The sequence below is a fragment of the Poecile atricapillus genome, chromosome 3 (genome assembly GCF_030490865.1).
Source record: "Poecile atricapillus isolate bPoeAtr1 chromosome 3, bPoeAtr1.hap1, whole genome shotgun sequence".
Classification (NCBI taxonomy): Eukaryota; Metazoa; Chordata; class Aves; order Passeriformes; family Paridae; genus Poecile; species Poecile atricapillus.
Window position 1 is genome coordinate 69540499 of NC_081251.1, and position 24643 is coordinate 69565141.

The following is a 24643-nucleotide window of genomic DNA, read 5'->3' on the forward strand; positions in this document are numbered from 1 at the left end:
TTCCCTCCCCCCATATTTCAAGCTTTTCTCTAGTCTTTCCTCAGGGCAGCCCTAAAACCTTTCAAATCAGCATCCATTCTCCTCTCTCTCTCATAGGCAAACCATGAATGACAAAGGTTTACTTCCATATTCTATCATTTTTTGCTTGCTCCACACATATTCAGCAACAGATGAAATTTAGTGACTCCTCCTCATTCTCTTCTACCAAACTGTAAGGCTGTTGAACTTGCAGCAAATCCATATCAAGGCTGGCAAATAATATGAAGAAGGGTTGTGTGATGCAACAGACAGGAGACAGATATTCACATCATCCACACCTTCTGCAGAGTGTATACACAAGTACATTCACATAGCTCTCAGGTTCCTCTTGACTGAACCAGTGACCTCCTGACAGTGAGGAAACTTCCTACAGTGAATCTGAAAACTTTCTGAGTGAAACCAACTAACCTAATGAGAATGCAAGAGAACCTTAAATTTTCAAATGTTCTTTGAAAAGGAAAAACAAATAAATAAAAATTTATATGAAGACAGTTTGTAGCCTATGGTGTGCAACCAGCAATGCTCATCTCTGCCTTTAGGAATACCCTCCAAGTTAAAGTCCTGTTTTTTCACTACATTTTAAAAAGGAAAAAACATAATAAATCTAAAGTGCAGAAAAGGCAATATTTCAAAAAGAAAAGTCACAAAAATAACTTATCAACTAGTCTTTGAGCTGTAAGATGTACCCATATAGGAGATTCTTTTAACTTCATATTTTAAATATGGGAAGGACACACACTAAAATACAGGTTTACTTAATAAGTTACTGTAGTTCACATGGGAAACTCATATATTAATGCAAAACATATTAAACAATACAACAGAGCTTTTCACCAGATTCTGAAGCAACTTAAAGTTTCTGACAAATCTTTTTCAGAAAAAAATTATTCTTCCAGTCTGCTTCTGCTGTTTCTTGAATGCAGCAAGGAATTTATGAGTTTGCCAGAGGGGCCAAACAAATTGTTGTTGGAGCTGCTGCAAATACACTGTGAGATAGATATGATCATGATATTGGACTACAAAACACAGGATTAAGTATATAAACAGTAGCCATCAAAAGAAAGGAAAAGGAATATAACATTAAATACAGCAGGTAAAAGTACAAAAGAAAGGTGAATACTTTTGTTTAGATTAAGAAGCAATGGAGTTAGTAAAATGTGTCTAACCTGTTCCAGGTGAAACAGCACATTAGCTATATCAAGGACCCTTTCCACAGTCTTCTCTGGATCTGAAGAATCTTCAGTCCTGTTTGGCAAATCTTTGTAAAGTGCCATCTGCCATCTAATGGCGGGATCCTCAAGCTGCAGGAGAAAGATTTACGATGTCACCAAGGCAAAAATGTCCCAAACAGTTCAGCTAGTAGGGAAAGTGCTACCAAGGTAAACTGAAATACTTTATATGGCTAAGCTACACCTTTACATGTCTAACCCATAGGGCATTGAGAACAAGATTAATTTGTGCAATGCTTTGTAAGAGCTTCCATGAAATATAAAGTGTTTCAGGTTGGAAGGCACCTTTAAGGACATCTAATTCCAACCCCTCTGCCATACACAAGGACACCTTCCATGAGACCAGATTTCTCAAAGTCCTGTCCAACTTGGCCTTGAATACTTCCAGAGATGATGCATGCACAGTTTTCTGTGGGCAACCTGTTCCACAGAACTAAAACACTAATAATCATACAAATAGCAAAAAATCATTGGTTAACAAATAGCACTGTCACCAGCAATGAAGATAATATTTGTGGAAAAATAGTGAATATGAGGTACACAGACATAACCTAGTACACTGCCTTTCCCATTACTAAATGAAACAACTCTGAAAGTGTTGCTCTACTTGTTGGGATGACTTAGTTTTCAGTCATGGAAATCAGTAGTATTGCTATTATTTACATCTATTTTAATTTTTTTTAATTGTTAGAAAATTCTAATTTGTCTGATTATTAACTAAAAAAATTAAAAGCTAATTTGGAAAAATGAAATCGAAATGCATTTGCTTATCAGCCTACAAATTATAAAGAACTGTAAGAAAAAATTGTTTCAAGTTTTTCTCTTTACATTTCATTTTTTCTACTTCATGAATCTGTAATTCTCTGTTTTACAATTGGTGATTTCTTTTTTGGTTTTTTTGTCTCCCAGTCCTTCTGCTAGTCAAGACTGCAACCATTTACTGTGCCAATGACGCTGATGACCCATTTTACTGAGAACTGCAGCCAGGGATCATTCCTGACTATGCAGTTACTCTTGAAGACACACTGGCCAGGATGGCTGGAGAACTTGGTGGGGCTAAACTCTACAGATTTCCATAGGTCTTGGACTCAACACTTACTTGACTAAAATTTCTTTGCTGATCCAGATCTCAATTTGTGCCTAAGGTGAGACAAGAATGCTAATTCACCTCCACAAAACATATTATGATACACGGTTTACTCAAGTTCCAGGAATAATTAAAAACTTACACAGTCGTTCATTAATAGATTATTATAACCTAGAAAGCCATATTTTGCAGGCATTTCTTCCACCTTTCGGCTTTTCCATTTCTTAACAACTGTCACATCCACAGTCTTTGTGTGAGCATTTGACTGGATCATCATGAATGGATAGTCCACAAAAGACTTTTTAATCACAGGTGGAGATGTCTTTTGATCTGAGGATTCCTCACATTCTATCAAGGTACAGCTTTTTTGTATAGGTAGTTTTCTAAGGGTATGAGTAGTTGGCATTTCAAGGTGTGAATTAGAATGTCTGGAAGAAGATTTTGGTGACTTGAGCTTCATCCATGTCAAAATGAATGCAAGTTTCGCCATCAATTTCTTGAAATAAAAGGCTTGGTACTGAGTAACAGCATGCAGGCATGCAAGGAAAGGAAAGACAGAAACACGGTGAAGACAAGTGTACAAATGTAGACAAAGGCAGACAAATGCATGAAATAGACACCACAACATTAATAGCCAAAGATTCAGAAGGATGATTTTCTAACAGTGCATTACTCCAAAAAGGAATCTAGATAAATTACATTTTAGCTCTAATGTAAATAACAGAATTTAAGATGTCTGTGAGGAGAAGTGGTTAACAGAAAACACCAACTGAAGAAAGAATATTGCTATTGTTGGAAGAAAACCAGCTGTCCAAAAAGCAGAATTTTTCCTATACTTTGAAAGCCACTTTACACAAACACCACTATAACTAAGTTACATATTAATTCATAGTAGAAAATAGTAAATTTATAAGATAATTTAGACTACATTCCCATTATATCTGACTCAATCAGACAACAAAAGGGTAGTCTATGCATAATGGCATCATTTTATGTAACAAGAAACATCATACTTGACTCTATAGTGATTGAATCCTATTGATATCAGAGAATTACGGTATAAATTGTATTGTAATTTGTACATAATTACTGAATTTAACTTCAGACATTATACTTTAAGTAATTAGTTACACACTTAACATTTAGTGTTAACTCTAGAATGTGGCACTGATAAATTATTTTGTCTGCAGTTAACTGCTTGTCAAACACAGGTGTAAATCAGAGCTTTTAAAAGTTAATAAAGCAATATGTAAACACCTACAAAATAAAGCTAACTACAACAGCAGTTTAGTTTTGTTATCTATGTATTATGTGGTTCTCTTCCAGATTTTCCTCTTTCACTAGGAATTCATTTAAAAATAGGAAATTCTGTAGTCACTGATGAAAAGTTTACAACTGGAAAATCCAACAGTGGATTAGCTAAAATCACTTTTGTATTAACCATCAAGGCACTGTGAAATTGCATCAATCTAAGAAACTTGAAAGCACCTTTATTCTCATGTAGTATAACCAGAGAAGATGGAAGTTCCTTAACAACACCAAACTTTTAATTTAAGCATAGGAAGTTACTGAAGAGAAAGCACAGACAAAGGTATTAGAATGTATCATGACTTCCAGGCAACAAAGCAGTAACAGACAGAAATTTCTTAACAGCAGAACGTATCACTGAAGAAACAAAATGGAAACTGAAGTAGTTAAAACAGAAGGATAGGTGCTAAACAGCAACATGAAATCCCAGGCAAGACTTGTAACTGCATGGCTCACAAAATGACAATGTACACATACTGAAAATGTCAGAACAGAAATATCTATCATTGCCACTAAGAAAACACTATTGAAGTTTATACACAAAATCACCTCATATTCAAAGGTTTTATGTTCATGGCATTCACATTGTTTAAGTACTGTTGCTCATCAAGATCTTCAGAGACACTGCTTTCTTCCTAGTACTTTGTGTTTTCTGCTTCTCAGTATATAACAATATTTGCTATATAAAGATAAGTATTTCAAGGTTTTAGGATTTAACCAAATCTTCTGCTTTCCAAATAAACTTTTCTATGTGCAAACCCTACAATTTAAAGCTACTGGATTAAACACTTTTGTTGTTAACATGGCAGTGACATATGAAAAACATGATGGGAGACAATTAATCTTTATTATTATTATAATATATAATTATTATATATAATTTATTATTATTATTATTATATATTATTATTATATATAATTTATTATTATTATTATAGTATTATTCAGGAAGAACTATCCCAGTACCAGCTCATTAAAAAAAAAAATATTACTGCCATACACTGATTTCACTGAAGTCCTAGATTCAGAATCTAGATTTCTGAATGATTCTTAAATAACTGCTCAGAAAAAAAACCCACCAGATTTTCAACTTACATTTACTCTTTCGTGACCTTTTAATAGGCACAGAAAACAGTAGTTTAGTTTTTTCTTGTGGTGAATAAAACATGGGGCAGGGGGAAGAGGTAGAGGACAATCCTAAGTAAAGCAACATCCATAGGTACAATCACATCTTTCTTTGATAGAGGAGACACATGCATAATTTTATTACACTTCCATATTCTGGCTTCTTTTTCTTAATTTGAAGCATTAACAAAACGGTTTAATTATGCTGGCCATTTCAAGACTTTTCCCCTAAAGCTACTCACCTACCACTAACTGGAATTCAGTAACAACAATCTATACTTTTTCCCAAAATACCTTATTTTCCCAGGGCTGGAAAGCAGGAACCAAACTGAGAAAACTGGATATTTTTCACTTTACAGAATATGCCAAAATGGCAGCTTCTTTTTCATTTACACTTCAATCCCAGTATCTTTGAGCATTTTGCAGACTTTACCTCAAATAATAGTAGGTGGTATTTAAACAGTGATAGAACTTCCTTCCATCAGCAATTTCGTATTAATGGTGTGAATGGAGAGAGATTTGAATGGCCATGTTATTAACACATATATACACATATTAAATACCTAACATTTAAAAGTTAAGTTGAACAAGTTACTTGACAGAGTAAGGGACTACAAGTTATCCTAATTAACCAAGACAGGTTGTCATCATACGGCACGGACGAAAGGATTCATTGGAAGAAAAATCAAATTTAAAAACTGCATATAGATTACCTTGCCCTGAAGATGGAGATTACTGCGGATGACATCTCGTACTTCATCTTCAGTGTCTTTCTGCCAATAGATTTCAAATAATATAAATTAGGAATAGAAGGTAATTAGGAAATGTTATGATTCATTTAAAAATCAGCCTTCAGCTTCATGAGATGATAATTGAAACTGACAATGTGAAAGATAGAGAAAAATCTCAGAGACAAATCTTCTTGTACCCAAGCTCACAGGATCAAGTTCTGGTTGGCATCATACATATCTGTTCACAATAACACACTAAATATGAGCCTGAATTCAAATTGCTAATATACACATATCAGAAGTTTGACCAAATAAAAACAATAACATGAATAGAGCCTTCTATGATCTGAGTTCTGTTTGTTTTGCAGAGGTCTTTTACAGCAGCCTTTTTTATAGCATTCAGCTCAGGAGTGCAATGGTCATGTTACCCCCTAGAGTGAAGAAAGTATTACAGCTTGAGAAATGAGTATATTCCAAATTAAAATCAAATTATTGCACTGAGTATATACCCAAAAGAATCACTTTTAAAACAGTCTATCCATACGGAAATTCTTTCATAAACATGAGAGTGATTAAAAGGAATTAGTTATGATATTGGGCACAGAAGTTAGGAAAGAGCTAGTTCTTAATTTTATGACAGTCACTAGTCTAGTCATCTAGATTGGAAAAGACTTCTGGGATCAAGTCTAACCAAATGCAAGCTTCATAAAATATAACAAATACTACTTTGCATTAAAAATCAAGAGAGAGAAATAACTAGTTCAACTACTGAATGCTATTTCTGTTCATATACTGATCATTCTGAAATACATCCATACTGATAAAAGTATGTCAAAATTAAGATGTTTTAAGCCATGAGAAAAATTATGTAGATATATACCATAATCACTCATTGTGCCCTTATAAAACAAAATTATAATCTTGATTCTTTGTGTCATGCTGTAAGAATGATCACAGGGTGAAACATTCAAAGAAATAAATAATAAATATTTCCACCTTTTAGAAGTGCAAAAACAGCACCTACCATGGTAAATCGATTTTTGGCCAGTGCAATTAGCTCTTGGTCTCCAGGAGCACAGATGTTTAGGCCTATTGGAAGCAATCTCTTTAGTGCTGCCACAATGAGAGAGGTTTGCATGGAGTAGCGGTCACCTTTTCGCTTCATCTTCTTCCTTTCCTGGTCAGAAACTGCTGCCTGCAGAATAAAGTAAAGATGAAGAAGAAACCAAATCCAATATTAAATAAAAGAATTGTACTAGCAACTTTGTACTTGTCTCTGGTTTGACAATTGCCTTATTACCTATGCAGGTGTGATCTCATCCACTGGAACTGGCATTTTAACATTGCCATTATTTTGTAGTGTGTTTCTCAAATGACTGGGTTTTGCATCTCAACCCAGTGTTCTCAACAGATTTCTTTACCAGAAAAAGGAAAAAAAATCCCAAAAGCAAATGCCCTCCCCCCCAAAACAAGCAAACAAATAAACAAAATTGAACTATAAAAGGTGCTTCTCTGGAGTCTTCCTGACTCCTTCCCTCTGCAAAGAGAAAAATATGAAAATCTTAACGCTACCTTAGACATCTTAGATTTGGTGTCACTGATAAGGAAAGACATATTGTTGATTTCATTTTGTACCACAAAGTTCTGCTCTTCCCTTTTGAAATTCTGGAAATATGTAGAAGATCTCAGTTAGAAGCATTTATGTGAGTACTCTATCTAAACATACCTTAAAGAAAAATACAAATTAAGTAGAAATCTGTAGAATCCACAAGTTAAGACAATGGCAGCATAAATGAACAGATGATCAACAATGTCCTTGAATTTCAGCTTCATTTACATTGCATAACTCAGGTGGTATATGTTTGGGGATTTTCCTCACGTTATAGAGAAGGAAGTGTTTCCCTAGCTATGAAAAAGACATGATAAAAATCTCACTCCTCCTCAATTCAATATAAAAATATTGTCCAGGTTTTCCCTCACCAGTAAATTATTCATTCCATCTTTCTGCATTATAAATTTCCACTATATTCAGGTACATAAGAAAATATTTAATTAGAAGACTGAAATTATGAATACACAGGTGATTTCATTATCCAGTATCTATCTACAGTGTAATCACTTTTCGTGCACAGTGTTCTTTATAATAAGTCTTACAAGTACTGAAGTTATAAGGCATCTTGTTCCCCAGACGGGAGAGAATTGAAGCTACAGCAAATAAAGAAATTTATTATGGAAAACAGTACACACAAAGAAATTAGACTCTTTTAGGGTTTTAATTCTTTGTGTTCCAGTATTCACTGAATCATGTTTTATTTAAGAAGTATCAGTACTTACTAGGTGTGATTACAAAAAGGCCATGGGGTTAAAGTAATTGAAAATAAAAAAATAGGGTAAGGATACAAAATGCAATGAGCTTAATATATTTTTAAAAAATCCCAAAAAACCAACAAACCAAGCAAACCACAAGCCCACAACAAACAAACCAGAATCTGTAAGAAAAATAACTTTAATCAGTTTACTACGTTATGAAATACCTATCCAACTCTCCTATCTTCTCTGCCATTTCATAAGTGTCAGAAATGTAAGTCATTAAAACCTTTACATCTGCAGTTTCACTTCTGTCTTTAAATGTGTTTTACAAACATAACCACTAAATAACTGATCTACCTGTTAAGAAATGTCATTAAAACAAGTATTTACCAAGGAATTACTTACATGAGACTTCGACCAGTAAATGAAGACCTCAGCCACCATGCGGAACAACTCTTCTGCTTCAGGATTGGGCTCTTTCAGCCATTTTGCCCTAAAATTCAGTGAAAGGGTGAAAAAGGGGATAATCCTCATTGTCTTTATGCTTTGAAATCACTTTTTGACATTTTACAAGGATACAAGTCAACAAAACCAATAATAAATGCTTTTAATCCTTTCTGGTAGCAGTGGCTTTTTGATGTCCTATTTCAAAACCCTTAAAATCCAATAGATCTGGATTGCAATTTTGTTTTGTTTTCTTCTCAAAGAGACCCCAGCTCCTCCTACAAGTCAGAAAGCATTAGCTTGAGCAACTGTAAGATTGCCAGACTGAGTAAAAGCCACTTTAATTCAGTGCTAGGCACATCAAGGGATAAGAGGCGGTATCAATAAAAAGGAAGGTTTTATGAGATTTATTGACCTATTCCTCTCCACATACCTGTTATAGTCCACAAATCTAATCAACAAAGGGTAGAAGGCATAGAGGTCCCGTGCCAAAGTGGTGAACTCATCTAGGATGAGCAGTTCAGCCTCCGACATGTCACCTCTGCCTTCTGCTCTTAGATGTTCTTCATCCGATACAACCACTGCTGCCTTTTTCTTTAGTTTATCCATCAGTGGAAGGAAGTGTGTCTTTAAGAGCTGTGGCTTCGCTTTACTTATGATGGGCTGGGAAAACACTATTTAAGGCAATGAATATTATAATATATACCTGGCCACAAAATATAACTAAAATCTTTTACCTTTTCCCACTTTCTTGAATCTTACCTCTACGCTACAGAGCCAAATCCTGCCCCCATTGAAATCAGCAGAAGTTTTGCCAAGAATTAAATGTGGTCAGGATTTTACAAAATCAATTCACTTTTTTCGAGGGCAGAAATTGCAGCTTCATAGATTAAGGTTTCAAGATCGTAAAACTCGAAACACCTCTTTACTGGTATTCTGTCAGCATGGTATTTGTCTGCATAGTTTTACTGAGCAATGCCAAAGTTGTTTAATGGTATGGATGGATACATATACAGCTACATAGTGCACACACAAGTTTTCTCAGCTACTGGCTTCTGCTTTGAACCTCGCTTGAGCAAAGGGGAACTGGAAAGCATGCTCTGGTTATTTGAAAACCCATGGAAACAGCTTGCCTGCATTTCTTCAGCACACTAAGAAGTCTGGTATTGAATCACACAAATGGGAGTGATTCAACTGATTCATTTCAGACTTGTTAGCACAAGCTTTTTGAAAATCTATTCAGAAGAACAGTTACATAAAGTAGTGATTCAACTGGGCCCATTGGTACCTAACCATTTGTAACACACTGATGAAATTACACAGAATTTTAGGCAGATGCCACCTATTCTTACAGTGCATTACATTACTAACTCTCAAAACACTAGGAATTCTGAACACTACCATGAATGAAATTACTACTACAGTAAATATTGAAAAGTCGTAAGAAAGTTTAATTGAAAAACTGAATCCACACCACTGAAATGACTTTTCCTCAGAGATTTTAATACTGAGAATTAAAGTGTTTCTCATCAAATTTCAAGTTGGTCAGGAGATTAAATCAATGTAATTATTACTAAAATGACACAAGAATTTTGACATTTCATTGTAATGGATATGTTAGAAAACCTGTGTACAGGTTTAAAGGATCCAGCACTCATACAGAATAGCAAGGAAATGTATAATGGCTGCAAATGAAAAGTTGCTATATAATGAAAATGGGGCTAAATTACTATAGTCCTTGAATTTAATATACTGTAAGAGGCACATGTGTATATTCTCGGGAAAAAGGAATAGTCTAAGGTACTTCTTATGTTACTTATAGAGAGATTAAAATATACTGCTTTTTCATTATACTTGGTATTTCTTGTTCATCAAGATCCATATTGCTTAAAAATGTGAGAGTTCTTCTACTCCAGCTTTAACAGGGTAAACACAGAGTGATTCAGAGCCTCTGTGTGTGTGTATATATACATTCTGAATATACACACACATTTGCTTGCTTATTAATTCATTTTCACATCTTACCTGCTAATCTCTTCATCCAGGCTCCTTCATCAATACCAAGGTTGTTATAGATGATTTTCAATATGTTACCCAACAGAGTGTTCATGTGCTCCGACGTCAAGGCTGTGCAACACATTTCAGCCTTGTCAGGATTGTTCTCTGGCCCATGCTCCCACCAGTGTGACATGTAACTGCACAGCATTGGCAGTATGACTTCCATGATATGTGGCATTTGTGTGTAACGAATACCGGATTCTGCCAGTTCCACTATTTCTTCCATTAGCTTCACCAAGGAAGGAATATTTGGGCAAACCTCTTCTACACTAGTTGGCAAATTGAGAACTATTGGAAAAGAAAAAAATACCTAAAATCAATATACTAGGTCATAAAAGGAAAACAATTCTTTTCAGCTGCTATTCAGTACACCTTCTGCTTTCTGTTTACACGTGCACCCTTGTGATCCAAAGGAAACATACCAAACAGAACAACACTTTCATACTGTTGAGCAATTTATATGAACAGTTCTGTAATTAAAATTCCTATATGAAAGCTTCAACAATGTAAATATAGTGGAATGAGTTTAAAGAAATCAGATGGACTTTTCTAAATACAAAATAAATCTTAAATTTCAAAATCCCTTCCATCATAAATTTTGCAGTTGAGGAAACAAACTGATACAATGAAATATCTCTCAACACCACATCAGATGAGACCCGGAATTCTAAAAGAACAGAAACCATTGCCTGTCCTAACAAATTGAGCAAATTTGAGAAACTGATTCTAGAGGTGAACATGTGATTGTAAATGTTTACTTTGAATTCATTTGAATCTTTGGTACCTTCCTCTGAAAAGGCACTGCAGCTGCCTCAATTTTTTGAGGCAGTTTCTTTCATCTACAAAAAAATATCTGCAAGCACAGTCTGTAGCTCCTGAATGTCTAACATATTAACAGACACGTACCATGACACACACAGGTATCTGCAGAACAAAAATTTAGCCTGCAACTTGTGAATATGAATGTCACTACCAGCATTCAACAACTCCCAGTACTAAGGCCAGTATTTTTGCACAGCAGAACCTTCTCCTGTTTAGAGCAAATATATTTTACACAGACATCACAGAGTCTCCTCAAAGATTATGCAATTTTGGGAAAAAAATTCAATTTTCTGTTAAAAATCATGACAAGACAGTGGATTGTCCTTCCAGATATATTTAAACCGATAAAATATATGGCAAGCATGCATAATTATTCATATTTTCAAGTTGGGATACTACAGCTCCTTGGAGAATAAATCTGCTATGTTCCCTTTTTAAAAAAATAAAGGTGAAATTATAAAATTATTGCCATTATAAACTGGCATCTTATACAAACATACACTGTCATCTTTGTGTATCTGTAATATGATTCAGACTCAGCATATATGCAGAGCTTGTTAAGTTCTACTGAAACTTCTATTTATTGCAGGAACAGTTTGTACATGTGACCCTATTCAACAATCATGTTGCAGTATAAGAAATGTCAAGAATGGAATAAAAAGATAAATGCAAAGTAAACATACATATTGCCACTGTAAAGTATCTGTACTGTCTTTTATGTCAAACAAAATAAAAGGCAACCTACATACTACTCTGCATTTTTTTTTTTTTACTTTATAAGGGCAAATATGCAATTAAGACAGTAAAGATATTTCCCTTCAGTTGCAAGTATGCCTCTTTTAGGGACCCAATATTGTTTATGTAAACTGAGGAACCAAAGCTACTGATGAAAATGCATAATTTTACCATCAAATATAGAGTATTTGAGCTACTTAAAATGTGCAATCTCTTAATTTCATTCCAAAGCAGTCTTTTGAGAATGGTACCTCAAAATTAAAATATCAGTAACACTAGGAACATAAAATGATCAGTTTTATCAGAATTAGAAAACAAATTGATTAGAAAATTTATTTAGAAATAAAGATTTAGACAAGAAATACAACCATGAAATCACAAGAAAATTCTTGTGCTTTAAAATGTATGCAAAACCCATCAAATGAATGCAAAACACATCTTAAGGCAAGCAGCATTTATAGTGAAATCATGTTTTCATAATCATGACCTTGGTATCTGGAAATACCTGCTCTGTCTCTCGCATTCTTGGTATTGTAGATTGAGTAGATATTATGTTTGTTCAAATGAGTTTCCAAAAAAGCCACTGGAAAGGCCCCTGAGAAAGCAGCCAAGCACTCTCCTAGTGCTGATCGTTGCCTGTGAATTAAGAAACACCATTAATGACACACAGCTTTGACCACAGAGCTACAGAATGGGTAAGGCTGGAAGGGACCACCAGTGCAGTCACTGGTAAGCACTGACTGACCACACCTTGGGGCTGCATTCTGAGATGAATGCATTTCAAAGAGAGAAGCCACGACATTATTAGGATCATCAACACACGAACATGTTATAGAAATAGAAGTCTAGCAACCCTCTGCTAATATATGAATGATATCTAAAGACATAAAATGTCAAAGGTGGCCTACATAGCTTACAGAAAATGAAAAACATACAGGGGGAACAAAAGTAATTGTAAAAGTGCCTCCTGTTCTATTACTTTCCGCTCAGCTTTACTGACTGTATAATCCCTACTATTAAGAAAAAGCTACTGGATAGAACAAGAGACCAAAATCAACTATCATTTTATCTAAGTGGTATTTCATTTTTCTGAGAAATAGTGATAATCATATTCATGCTTATTTAGTGACTTAGTATGAAAGTCAAGTTTTTCATGTGACTGGAAAATTGCTTCTAATGATCAAGAACTCTGAAATTTTATCACAAAGACATTGCTTTAATATCTTCAAATATATGACATTCATTTGATAATCAAATTTTTTTAGTGTGTCAAAACTTTTAAGCTTGTTTCTAGGAAGAAGTAAGTGATGCCTTGTCACTTCACTTGGGTCTTCACAGTACAGGTACACTAGTCTTTCTATTTTTCAATTGAATTGATCACAGCAGTATTTAGAGAGATAAGAAGTCCCTAGCAGAGACCAACTCACACATGTGTCAGAAATCAAACAGAATTTGAACTCAAAAGAATCAAACTTTCAAGTTAAAAGGAGTAAAATACCTCAAAACTGATCTTGTGATTTAACAAAGTTCATTCTCAGTCTATAGTTTATCTTGGTCTTAGAGATTTTATTCCTTCTAGATCTAACTCACTAGTTTGTCAAATCTAACTTCATTGTCTTCAAAACAAATCCCAACTCCATTATTTGCCAAAGAGCAAAATATATTAATTTTATGTCCTTAATGAAATCAACAAGACCTGATTTTCCACAGATTTGGGGGTTTTTTACATAAATATTGGTTGATGATTTTTCATATTGTTGCCTATGGTACCACCACCAAGTAAACAAGGGTAAACATGGGGCTGCTCTGGAGTTATGCACAGATTGATCTGCTGGAGAGTGTCACTTTCTAGACAGTGAACTTCCGGGATCACTCTGCCAATATCTGAAATGTATGAATTCTGTTCAGCCTTCCAGCAGAACAATGATAGCCACTACAGTGCAACTATTCAGTTTTAAGAACTGAATTTTTCTAGGTATCTCTATTTTTTGACCAAACATGGCTTACACAGACTAAATGTAAATTGGAGGGGGTTTAGCAGAAACAGAGATGTATAAACCAACAATTTCAATGCCTCATTTACCTGGGTAACTGAGCTAGAAAAGAAACAGTATTGTACGAGTAACAGATTAAATTGAATTTAGTGCAATGACAAAGAAATATACATCATGAACAAACATAGAAGGAAGAATATAACAATTGCTGAGCTGAACGACATAATTTTACAATACCTCAGTTAACCCTCAATTCAAGTGTTGTTTATTAAAAAGTCAGATAATTTTATCTGTAATTTTTATTTTAAGAAAAAAATTTTGGCAAACATAAAATGCAATATTTCAAGCGTATTATAGTAAATGCACCTACATTCCACTTAACATCTGAGCACATCTATTTTTTGTCTCAAGATATCTTTCCAATAATACTCTCATATAGTATTTTCTGAACTGCAAATTCACAATGCTAAATATAAATGCACATATCAAAAATGAAAGAACTATTTTCCTTCTTACCTCTCTACATATATACTCTTGCTGGTTCCCAGAGCATATAAACTGGCCAGTATTCTGTAACAAGAGACCTGAACATCTTCCACTAAAGAGAAGAAGAAAACTGTATTTACAAAGAGATTTTTCTTTGTCATTTTTTCTTAATACATTCCCAAAGAATTAAGATAAATTTCCTTAGACAATAAAGGAATTAAAAATATTAATCTAGCAAAGGCAATTCACAGAAATCACAAATACAAAAAGTCTTTGGACATCTGAGTGCCATACTTTTTACTCAAAACTTCCATTTACTTAAATGTCACGTTCATAGCTAAAACAGTACGTATTTCACTAGTGCACTATTATTATTAAATTAATGGCATACCAACTCTTTACACATGATACCTTTACAAATAGAAGACCACTGTGCAAAATAAAGGTAATCCTGTTAATCAGATATTTAATTTTTTTAATTACAGTTTATATATATATATATATATATATTATTTTTTTTAATTTAGGCACTAATACCAGCTAATAGCATGCACTTAATTAACACTTTAAATTTATGAAGGATTAAAAACAATAAATAATTCTTTAGTCCATATGAATACTTCACCAAAGGATGCTTTAAAATTATCACGTAATTCAGTCCTAAAACTGTGAGAATAATCTTAAAATCTATTTGAAAAAAGCTTTTGTAATGCACTCTGCAGCAACAGTGTAACAACATTGTAAGCACCATCAAGAAGGACAATACACCCATTCTTGCCCATAGATATCTTTTTTAGTCTCTCCTACAGTGCTAATATCATCCCCCAAGACGCAACGAATGAAATATTGTCAGTAAAACAGGGTAAGACTTCATGGACTGGGAGAGCCTACGAGATATTTTACCGAAGCTACATGGCCCAGCCCTGTACTGTTCTGTGATTTTAGTTCAGTTCATTTGGAGTTCAGTGTTTTTATATTATAAAGTAACCTCAGGCAGACTGACTCATCTTTGTGCGTGATCCACCCACCACGTATACTTCGTAACTAGTACTCTTAGGTACCAGCACCAGGTCAAGATGCTTGTACAAATAAGATAAATCTTAACTCTATAAAAAATGTAAAGTGAAGTTGTGTGTCTTTCCACTATGCTCTAGACAAAATAAATAGGCCAAATTTTAAATAATTATTCTTTCTCAGTTCATTATTTCTAAATTCGGTGTTTTACACCAGTACGTAGAATAGCTGAATAAGAACACCAACTGAAGTGATAAAGAATTCAAAGCTAAATATTAAGTTCCAAAACATGGGATACCAGAGTCCAAAACTTATACAAGGCATGAACATGCTGATGCCTGAAAAAGTGGTTAAGAATGAACAAATTACTTTTTGGATATCATCACAGTGTCTGAAATTTTACAGAAATAGTTTAATGAAAAAAGTGTATGTTTACATCTCATGACTTTCAAATCCATCAATACAACTCCAAATTTTTTAAGAGTTCTTTTAAAGCTACCTTAAATAATACTTTTTACAGAGTTTAAAAAGATAAAAAATGTAGCTTAGTATTATTTTCCTCCAGGTCCTTCTCATGTATTTTCATAACTGAGCAACTGAGTTAGCTATGCAGGGCAGGATTACCCCCTTTTAGTGCCATCTGGAGAGTGATATTTCTGTGAGTTCCTAAAATATATAATATTAAAGTTTCGTGTACAGACTGCAAAGTCTGCAAAATTTTGGGTTTGGGAAAATAAAGGACCACTGAACCCACTACAATCAGAACCTCTACAGAAATCCAATATATAGGCTCTCATACACTCCCTTCTCTGGTGCCTGAAATCTTCAGGAGCTCCTTCCACTTTTTGCTTTTCCCTTAAATTTTCAGAATTTAAGGACCCACCCAGATTCCCCTCTAACTGAAACTGAGGTGCATGTATGATGGTGTAACATAATTCTTAGTATATAGAACAGTAGTAGTATAACCTTATTTATAGACAGAGTAAAGACAAAACAAGTTTCACAAAGTGAATTCTCACACAAAAGAAAGTCAGAGTAAATCTGTGATAAAATTATAAAGAAAATTGATCCTTCTGACTTTGTAATCATGGATACATCTGCTTCAATATCTATTCAGAGTCCACTAAAACCTGCAGAATGTTTTTGGTTGATTGCTGCAAATGTTTGATTAAATTAAAAAAAATTCGTCAAAATAACATAGGATTTGTCCTTCTTTAATAGAAATTGAGGGTCTAGTAATGCTTACTACATACATATATGATAATATGATACATACATATCAAATCTTCCCCAAACTGGTGCTGTCCAATATGCTCAAATAACGAAGATAGCACTGGCAGGAGAGCAACTGTGGTATAATTAATTATTTGTGTAACTCCTTTTGGCTGGTTTCTGCTGTGTGTAAACTGGCCTTGCTTAAGATTTTCCATTGTTTTCTCCAGATCCTCAGCAGCATTGTCCAAAAATGCTCTCAATGCCATCCTAACAGATTCCAGACCAGTTTTCATCACAGTCCTGTTTATAGCATGCAAAAAGAATGAAGAAGAATATTCCGTTAGACAAGCATGGAATAAACCTTAGTCTTGGGCTGTATGAAATAGGTAACAGAGATCTGAAGAAAAATCTTTCATCTTTTAACTTGTAAAACCACTCAGACCAGAATAACTGACTGAAAACAAGTTTCATAGGTATCCTGCAGAACATAAGGATACTTTTTCTGCCAAGCAAATAGTCCTTCAAAATTCATAAGGTGATTGATTTGTCTTCAGAGAGGAAAAGTACATAACAAAAATAAGAATTAATGTCTGTGATTTCTGACTCTAGAAAGACAACTGTCTCAAGCTAGAACTCAGAATATCTTCCTAATTATAAGTCACATTTCTGTCTCCAGATCAATGGCATCAGAAAGGAATGAGTAAAAACAATCACATCTGTTAAAATCAAATCAATCAATCAATAAATGCATTTATTTTGTAACTAGAGCACCATAATCAATGATGTAAAAATATAATCTAGAAGAATTATTACCTTATATGATTTAACTAGATCAGTTACAAAGATCCTTTGTTTAAGGAAAGTATCCATTTAGGCATGCATGAAATAAATTGAGGTGATGTTCTTTTGTAAATTGAGTTCAGTCCAGTTTTTTCAGTCTGACTGCTTATTTGAGAGAGTGAATATATACAGTTCCAAAAGCAGTATCTTTAAACTTCCATGTTACCTCCATTAATTTGTTAATCTGTATCTGGAGCTATTTTCACATGTCTACCAAGAGCTGAATTAGTTACCTTCACTGGTATCAGTATTCAGTCTGTGTGACTGCATGGACCATGGACAATTTAAGACAAACAAAACCAAGACATCACAAATTAAAGGCACACCATGCAAGAGCTGAGCCATATTAAAGGCCATGATCATGACTCTACCCCCTAGCAAATGGAATGTAAAACTTGTCCATAAAAGCAACTGCAAAGATATCGAGAAAAAAGAAGTATCTGCAAGTAATGCAGCCAATTGTTTTGCGACTTAATGCAAAGTGAAAAAATGTTACCTTAAAACTTCAATGAAGCTAAAATTTCCAGTTTAAGCTATCATATTTTAAATCTGTGAATTAAAACTGTGAAGATTTAAAATCAACTATCCTCAGAGATGGTTGACTTTACAGTAAACGAAAAGCAACACATTACCCTCCATTCTATCAAGGTTGTGTCATCCATAAACCTCACAATAATAGTTCAAGCAGCTCAATTTAACATAAAAATAAAGTGAATTCTAAGAAAAGGGTTTGGGTTTTTTTCAAATTAGAACCTGAACTAATTTTGCAAAGACACTCTATAAGACAGATTTACTGTGCATTTAACTCCTGAATTTTTTTATTGAACAGTGTAAGGAAAATAATATTTCTAACTTTATTGTGGTTTAGAGAAAGTCACATGATTAGCACCACATAAAACTAACAGCCAGAAGATTCTGGACAGCACTGATCAATAATGAAGTTTGAAGTGTCACCTACAAATAGCATCCTGTCAAATCCTAGTAACTGACCTGTTTTTCAATGGGAAATCTTTTCAGCACTGTAACTTCTTGAGTGCTGAAATTCTGTAGGCTTACACGATAGCCCAAATATAAATGCACATTACTTTCTTCAGTGATTTTCCTTGTACTTTAGGAAATATAATCAGTATTACCTTGCATCCAAAGTCTGTCCCAGAATGTGAAGACAGTTGACTATTGACGTTGCATCGTTTCCTAGAGAGGGAGGAAAATTATCCACCAATTAAGCTGAGCATAGAGTATAGCTTATTGACACACTGCTAACTGTACCTCTGGATTTAATGAAAGAATAAATGACATTGCAGAAGAGCAACTGAACTTCTGCATAATTTCAAGTTAAAAAACATGCAGTTTTTTGTCTTAGCCTTGTTTACACAAGTGCAGTAACTAGAGGCAAGAAAGCAACTCTCATAAAATAGCTGAGGCAGTCAAGATGGAAGCACTTAAATGTGGGGTTAATTAGAGCTGCAGTGTATTGTCTGGTTTTCATTTGACATCTCTAATTTTTTCTTTAATTAATTCATCTCATTATTTATCTTCCCTCTCTCACTAACATAAAAGCTTTTAACTTCCCAAAGATGCTACTGCAGGAAGAGAACGCTTACGAAAAATGTCATTAAAAAATTAGTTCCCCAGTGTTCCACATAGTCTGCAGTCATTTATAGCTTAATTGGGCCCACATGAATAACAGTCCATAATACACATATTGTGTAATTATTTTTCCCATTTAGGTATGTAAAAAGAGGATTTGCTACAAGCCTTCTATACATATATACATCCCAAAATGCTGCCATGTAGAAGCCTCCTTCCTCTAAGATTACTTTTTAAGTCCAGAACAGATGTACACTACACAAATTTGAACCACAACCTATTTTCAAATTTACTTTTTTTTAATGAAATTATGCAAAAATGAAACTGCCTTGTCTTGCTTCTTGTTAAATTTTCTTAATTAAATAACAAAAAGTAGAAAAAAATTGAAGGTTTAAGACTTCTGAAAATATTTCTATCTGCATACAGTGATACAGCATACTCTATTTTCTCACTGCTCGTTATTTCTTAAAAATGCAAGCAAATATTCAAGTAAAATTAGTAATTGTTTCAGTGAACTAGAGATTTTAAAAGATAAATTGCAAGGAAGGTGTGGGAGGTTCATTGCAGCACTGAGAACTTAGCTGTTCTAAGCTACCAAAATTAGGAAATACTGCTGTGGCAGTTATCCACAGCAAATTCAACAAACCTGAACCACAGCTTCCACAGCTGCCTCAACCAGGCAGCCTCACCTTTTTTCCACTGGCACAAGTGATCATGCAATGGGACAGCAAGCAGGTAAGAAAGCTGAGGCGGCCTAAAAAAATCCTACCAAAATCACCACCCCAAAAGATTAAGGTTTTTTGTCAGATGGAACATTTTCCTTATTATTTTGATGCTCTGGTGGTAGGAGTGCCCATGCTGATGAAAAGAGCGTGGAACTGTGCTAATGACAGCTATCACGGAGGGAAGTATTCTAAGTACACCGGTCTGCGGATTAGACCATCACAGAATCATGGAATGGCTTGGGTAGGAAGAGACCTTAAAGATCATCTAGGTCCAACCTCCTGCTGTGGGCAGGGACACCTTCCACTAGACAAGGCTTGCTCTAAGACCCATCCAACCCAGCCTGGAAACTTCCAGGGATGGGGCAGCCACAAATTCTCAGCAACCTGCTCCAGAATATAATGGCTTACTAGAAATTTAAACAGTATAAAAATTGAATTAGGCTACTTATACAAATTTGGTTTTAAATTTAAGAAAATATAAATTAATACATTCAATTCACCAAAATTATTCACTTATATCTTTCCATTTCTGCCCAATAATACTACTGAAAATAAATCAGTAGTCTTCCTGATGTAGAGCCACAGCTCCCAAAGAGTTAATTATTGTTGTCAAAACTTGCTTTCACATTGTAAAGAAATAATGCTTCCATGCTGAATAATAATTCCATAATCTCAATGACACTCTCAGATATCAAATGTGATCATTTAAGTTTACTCTGTAAGACACGCATGCTTAATTTCCCATTTTGTCAAACTCTTATCTCCATCTTAAGCTACATGACTTTCACTAATGATTTTCATAAATGCAGCTAAAGATTCGGAAGTACCATTCAAATTCACAATAATATAAAATACTTATACAGCAAAACTATATAGAATTTAGATATTTGTTATAGCAAACCCCACACTATCCATGAAAGTTATTGTTGAGCAATGCTTGCTCACAGAAGATGTCTTCAAAACACACAAATAACTTTCTAGGCCCCAGCTGTGCTCAGTTATGAACATTTTCTCCTCTTCAACAGTCTTTGTCTCTGCTGGAATAAGTGCAACTCTCTTAATCAGATTTTCTCACATCATGCAATTCACTTGCAATGGAAGGCAAACTATATGGTGACTTTGAGTTATTAAGTCCATAGTAAACAACCCAATCATGCTTCGTAGTCTCATGATGACCCTGTCACAAATCATGCCAAAACTACTGTGTTGGCATAAAGATTTTGTACTCTGTTAGTTACTGCAGTCTAGGAAAAGAGTTAAAAATAAACTGTAGCCATCACAAATAATCAGCTGATCCTATCTGACTTAGCACTTGAACCCAGCCAAGCAATGGGAAATAAATAAGCTGCAATGTGGAATAGAAAAGATCTTTTCCTCAGTACTGAAGAAACTTACGTTGACTTAGGTTTTTAATTTCAACCATGACTCACTTTAGAAAAAAAAAAATTCTGAAAACCAAATGCACAAATAATAAAAAATATTTCCAAAATTTTAATAGTATACCTGAGCTAGTTCATTCTTTGAAGAAATAATCTAGGGTATAAATCAGAGCTTATGTGTAGATTTGTGATATATTCCACCCTTCAGAAAAAGCTGCAACAATGCCACACAGCTGCAGAAATAACTCCATTCCTCCTATGATCTTTTGGCTTTATAGGCAAACCCACTCAGCTCCTCCCAAAATATTTAAAAGTGACTATGCCAAAAAACCTTCCAATTTTTCTTCTTAGTTAAATGGTTTTCACAAATGGTCTGTAAAATTTTTAAACACCACACTGCTGCAGCGAGTTCCTTCCCTTCAAATGGAACAAAATATGCATGAATTGAGTTAGATGCATGCTACCATAATGAAATTCTAATTCACTAGATAATTCCCCAATTAGGTATGTTCATGGATGATGAAGTTTGCACTGCATCCACCATAGAAGCCTTGTATGCATAGGATATACTATTCCAACTCTCCTAGCACCACAGCACAAGAAAAAATTGCAAAGAACACGACTGTGCCACACATTGCATATAACGCATACACTTGATACGGACTTCAAATTGAGTTCAATTCAGTGATTTTCACATGGCATAAGACAAACACCGGGCTCCTGCCAAGGTTACATAATACCAGAAAGAGAGTACACATGCGTATGAAGAGTCAAGCACGTCTGGGAATATTCAAGAATTCCCCAGAAAATAACTAAGCATTTCAGCCCACTTTTAATTTTCCTTAATGACTTTCCAATACAAATGTGCAGTTCTCATTGTCAAATGTTTTTCCCAAATGATTTAGAATAACATTATAAAACAGTAATTTTAATTTACTCATCAAAATTCTTTGATATGATAATGAAACCCAAATGTTAGTTAAGACACACAGAAAACTAAATCCCCAGCCCCTCCCCCCCAACTGAAAACTAAAAAAGCTTTTTATTCCACCTAAAAAAGTCTTTCATCTACCAGTCTAAACAACTGGTGGTCTGTGTAGACCATGCATTTCAGCCATGCAGCATGCAACAAAGCAGCACTTAACACAATGCAAAAATGGCAAAGAAAACCAAGTGATGGCCATGCTAGTATTTTGTCAAGGGTCTCCTTACCAAACAGTGAAATCCTATGCCTGACAAGAACTCCAAGTTTGCAGAACAGGCTGAAGACAAAAGAAAAATAAAAGAGAAGAGAAGGGAAAAGGAAAAAAATTAGGGAGGGAGGGGGGGGAAAGAAAGAAAAAATAACAGCTGATATATGAGCAGGAAAAGCAACATGATGTCACGCAGAAAGAATCAATTGTCTGAGCAGAATGTGGGACAGAATACTAAAGAAAGAATTTTCAAGTGCATATCCTTAACAAACATGGTTAAATAAGCACATATTATAATTAAAAAAACAAACAAAAAAAAATAAAAGCAAAGCTAATTAATATAAAAGCGTTCTATACAATAACCCACAAGGAAATAACCATCAAAGCTTTAAAAAGTAAAATGTGGTCATTGTGCTACACAGGATACCACTAACAATTTGAAAACATAAGGCAAGGAAATCAGATTTACTGAGGTGTGTAATGGCAAATGCTTAACTACTTCAATTAGAATCTTGTAAACTTGAATGCAGCAAGAACTTATTTTCAAATAGTTTTTTTAAAATATCACCTCTTACATGGTGTAAAACAATATGATCAATGTTTTTGTTTCACGTGTTTGAACTACTACTACTATTTCCTGTGCTGATGAACAGCAGTCCATTGAGAAAAAAGAAGACTGAAATTTTGAGTTAATTCATAGAAGTAGAAGCAAACTGCCCTACCCAAATTGACCTGAGCTCCAGATTAAATGAGGAATTAGATCAATCTTCATGATCTGGTTTGGTGTGACACTTTTCACCATTAACATCCATTTTGGTGTTACTATTTTATGCTGCAAACCCCTTCATCTGCTATAAATGACATGAACAGTATCATGTCATTTTATCAAGCTACTTAATTAATAGGCACACTGGCTATTTATTAGCCTCTGATTTAAAAGCGAAAGATACAATAAGCATGTCTGCACAGCCTATGGATGAGATCTGAACATGTTGTTCCATTGACAGACAAGAGCACTATGTCAAATGGAAACATTTATGTCCAGAATCACAACAGCCAGGTTAATGAGGTATTGAGTCCAGCTAATTAGCCAATGCACAGTGATCCACTCTAGCAACAGCAGCTGCTCTGTTTTAGAAATGAGTCTACTTGGTGTGTGTTCGAGGATCTCTGTTCACTTTTCATTCCATGATGCAGACATATACTATATATACTCTTTCATGATGATCTTGGATCACCAAGTTCAATAGGAAAAGCTGTAGAGAAGCATGTTATAAATTTTATAGATTAAATTAGATAGATTTTGTGTCAATTCTGGAAGAGACATACATAACTCACCATCTCATCTTCTGACATACAAATGTTACTCAACTGACTGTACCATGCAGTAGATGCTATGCTTTTACAAAGTGAGACTGAAACTATTATCTAGTGTCTTTAGTTGAGGTCAAATAAATACATTAATAACTCCAAATTTCTAATACCTAGATTGATTTTCAGAACCAATTTCATACAACTACAGTAGTTCAAGAATTTGTAACATAGTCTACTGGATGAGAAATTTGAAAAACCCAATTGTGAAGAGGTTGGTTACAAATACGACAGAATATAATGCCACCACTTTCAGTAAGAAGTCTGACCTATATTTGTCAGCAAAATAGATCTGGATTTACTGTATTTTCTAAATATGGAATGGTTGTTGCATATGCTAAGACTTTCACTGAATTATCAATATCCAAAATTATACTCTTCCATAGCTTAATGAATGCAAGTTTATCTTCACTGGAGAAGGAAAACTGCCAGAAACTTCCCTTAGCTTGAAACAAATTCTGTGTAGGAGAACTCAACAAGATTAGCTATTATTCATCCAAGATTTCCCTGTATCTATTTTCTTCTCCTTGGCTGACACATCAGGATGGCACATAACCCAATCAAGTACAGAAGCAGCCCTGATCTTTTTGCAGGACTATATGCTCGGGAATCTCACACAGCTATAGAGCATATGTGCATAAATACTGAATCTCTGTGCAGCAGGTATGCTGATATAGCTGACATTCCAGAAGTAAGCAGTTTGCTGGCATGACTTAACAACTGTAAAAAGTCTGTTATTCAACATTACAGACAGAAAATTAGCAGTTCATAAGACTGGAAAATTATTTATAAGCATGAATTTTGATACAATTTTTAAATCCCTTGAAGAACAGCATTCAGATAAGCTGCCAGATCAGATTAGTCCATGAGATGACACAATCAAGACAGCCATTACTTACTTGAGCTTAATATTGTGCTAGAAACCCCACTCAGTATTCACACAATCTT

The 24643-nt window shown here is 34.5% G+C and overlaps 1 protein-coding gene across 4 annotated transcripts in view; it reads right to left on the bottom strand.

Moving 5' to 3' along the window:
- The window catches only part of RYR2 (ryanodine receptor 2), a 383162-nt gene that overhangs the window by 65286 nt on the left and 293233 nt on the right, over nucleotides 1-24643 (bottom strand). For all 4 annotated transcript variants that reach the window (XM_058834705.1, XM_058834704.1, XM_058834703.1 and 1 more), the window contains 12 exons: nucleotides 22344-22393; nucleotides 18571-18631; nucleotides 16659-16897; nucleotides 14399-14480; nucleotides 12394-12524; nucleotides 10299-10619; nucleotides 8707-8947; nucleotides 8235-8322; nucleotides 7092-7184; nucleotides 6544-6714; nucleotides 5502-5561; nucleotides 1206-1340 (listed from right to left, as the gene is read on the bottom strand). In XM_058834705.1, the coding sequence (XP_058690688.1) occupies nucleotides 1206-1340; nucleotides 5502-5561; nucleotides 6544-6714; nucleotides 7092-7184; nucleotides 8235-8322; nucleotides 8707-8947; nucleotides 10299-10619; nucleotides 12394-12524; nucleotides 14399-14480; nucleotides 16659-16897; nucleotides 18571-18631; nucleotides 22344-22393 (1672 nt within the window). The remainder of the gene's footprint in view (nucleotides 1-1205; nucleotides 1341-5501; nucleotides 5562-6543; nucleotides 6715-7091; nucleotides 7185-8234; nucleotides 8323-8706; nucleotides 8948-10298; nucleotides 10620-12393; nucleotides 12525-14398; nucleotides 14481-16658; nucleotides 16898-18570; nucleotides 18632-22343; nucleotides 22394-24643) is intronic.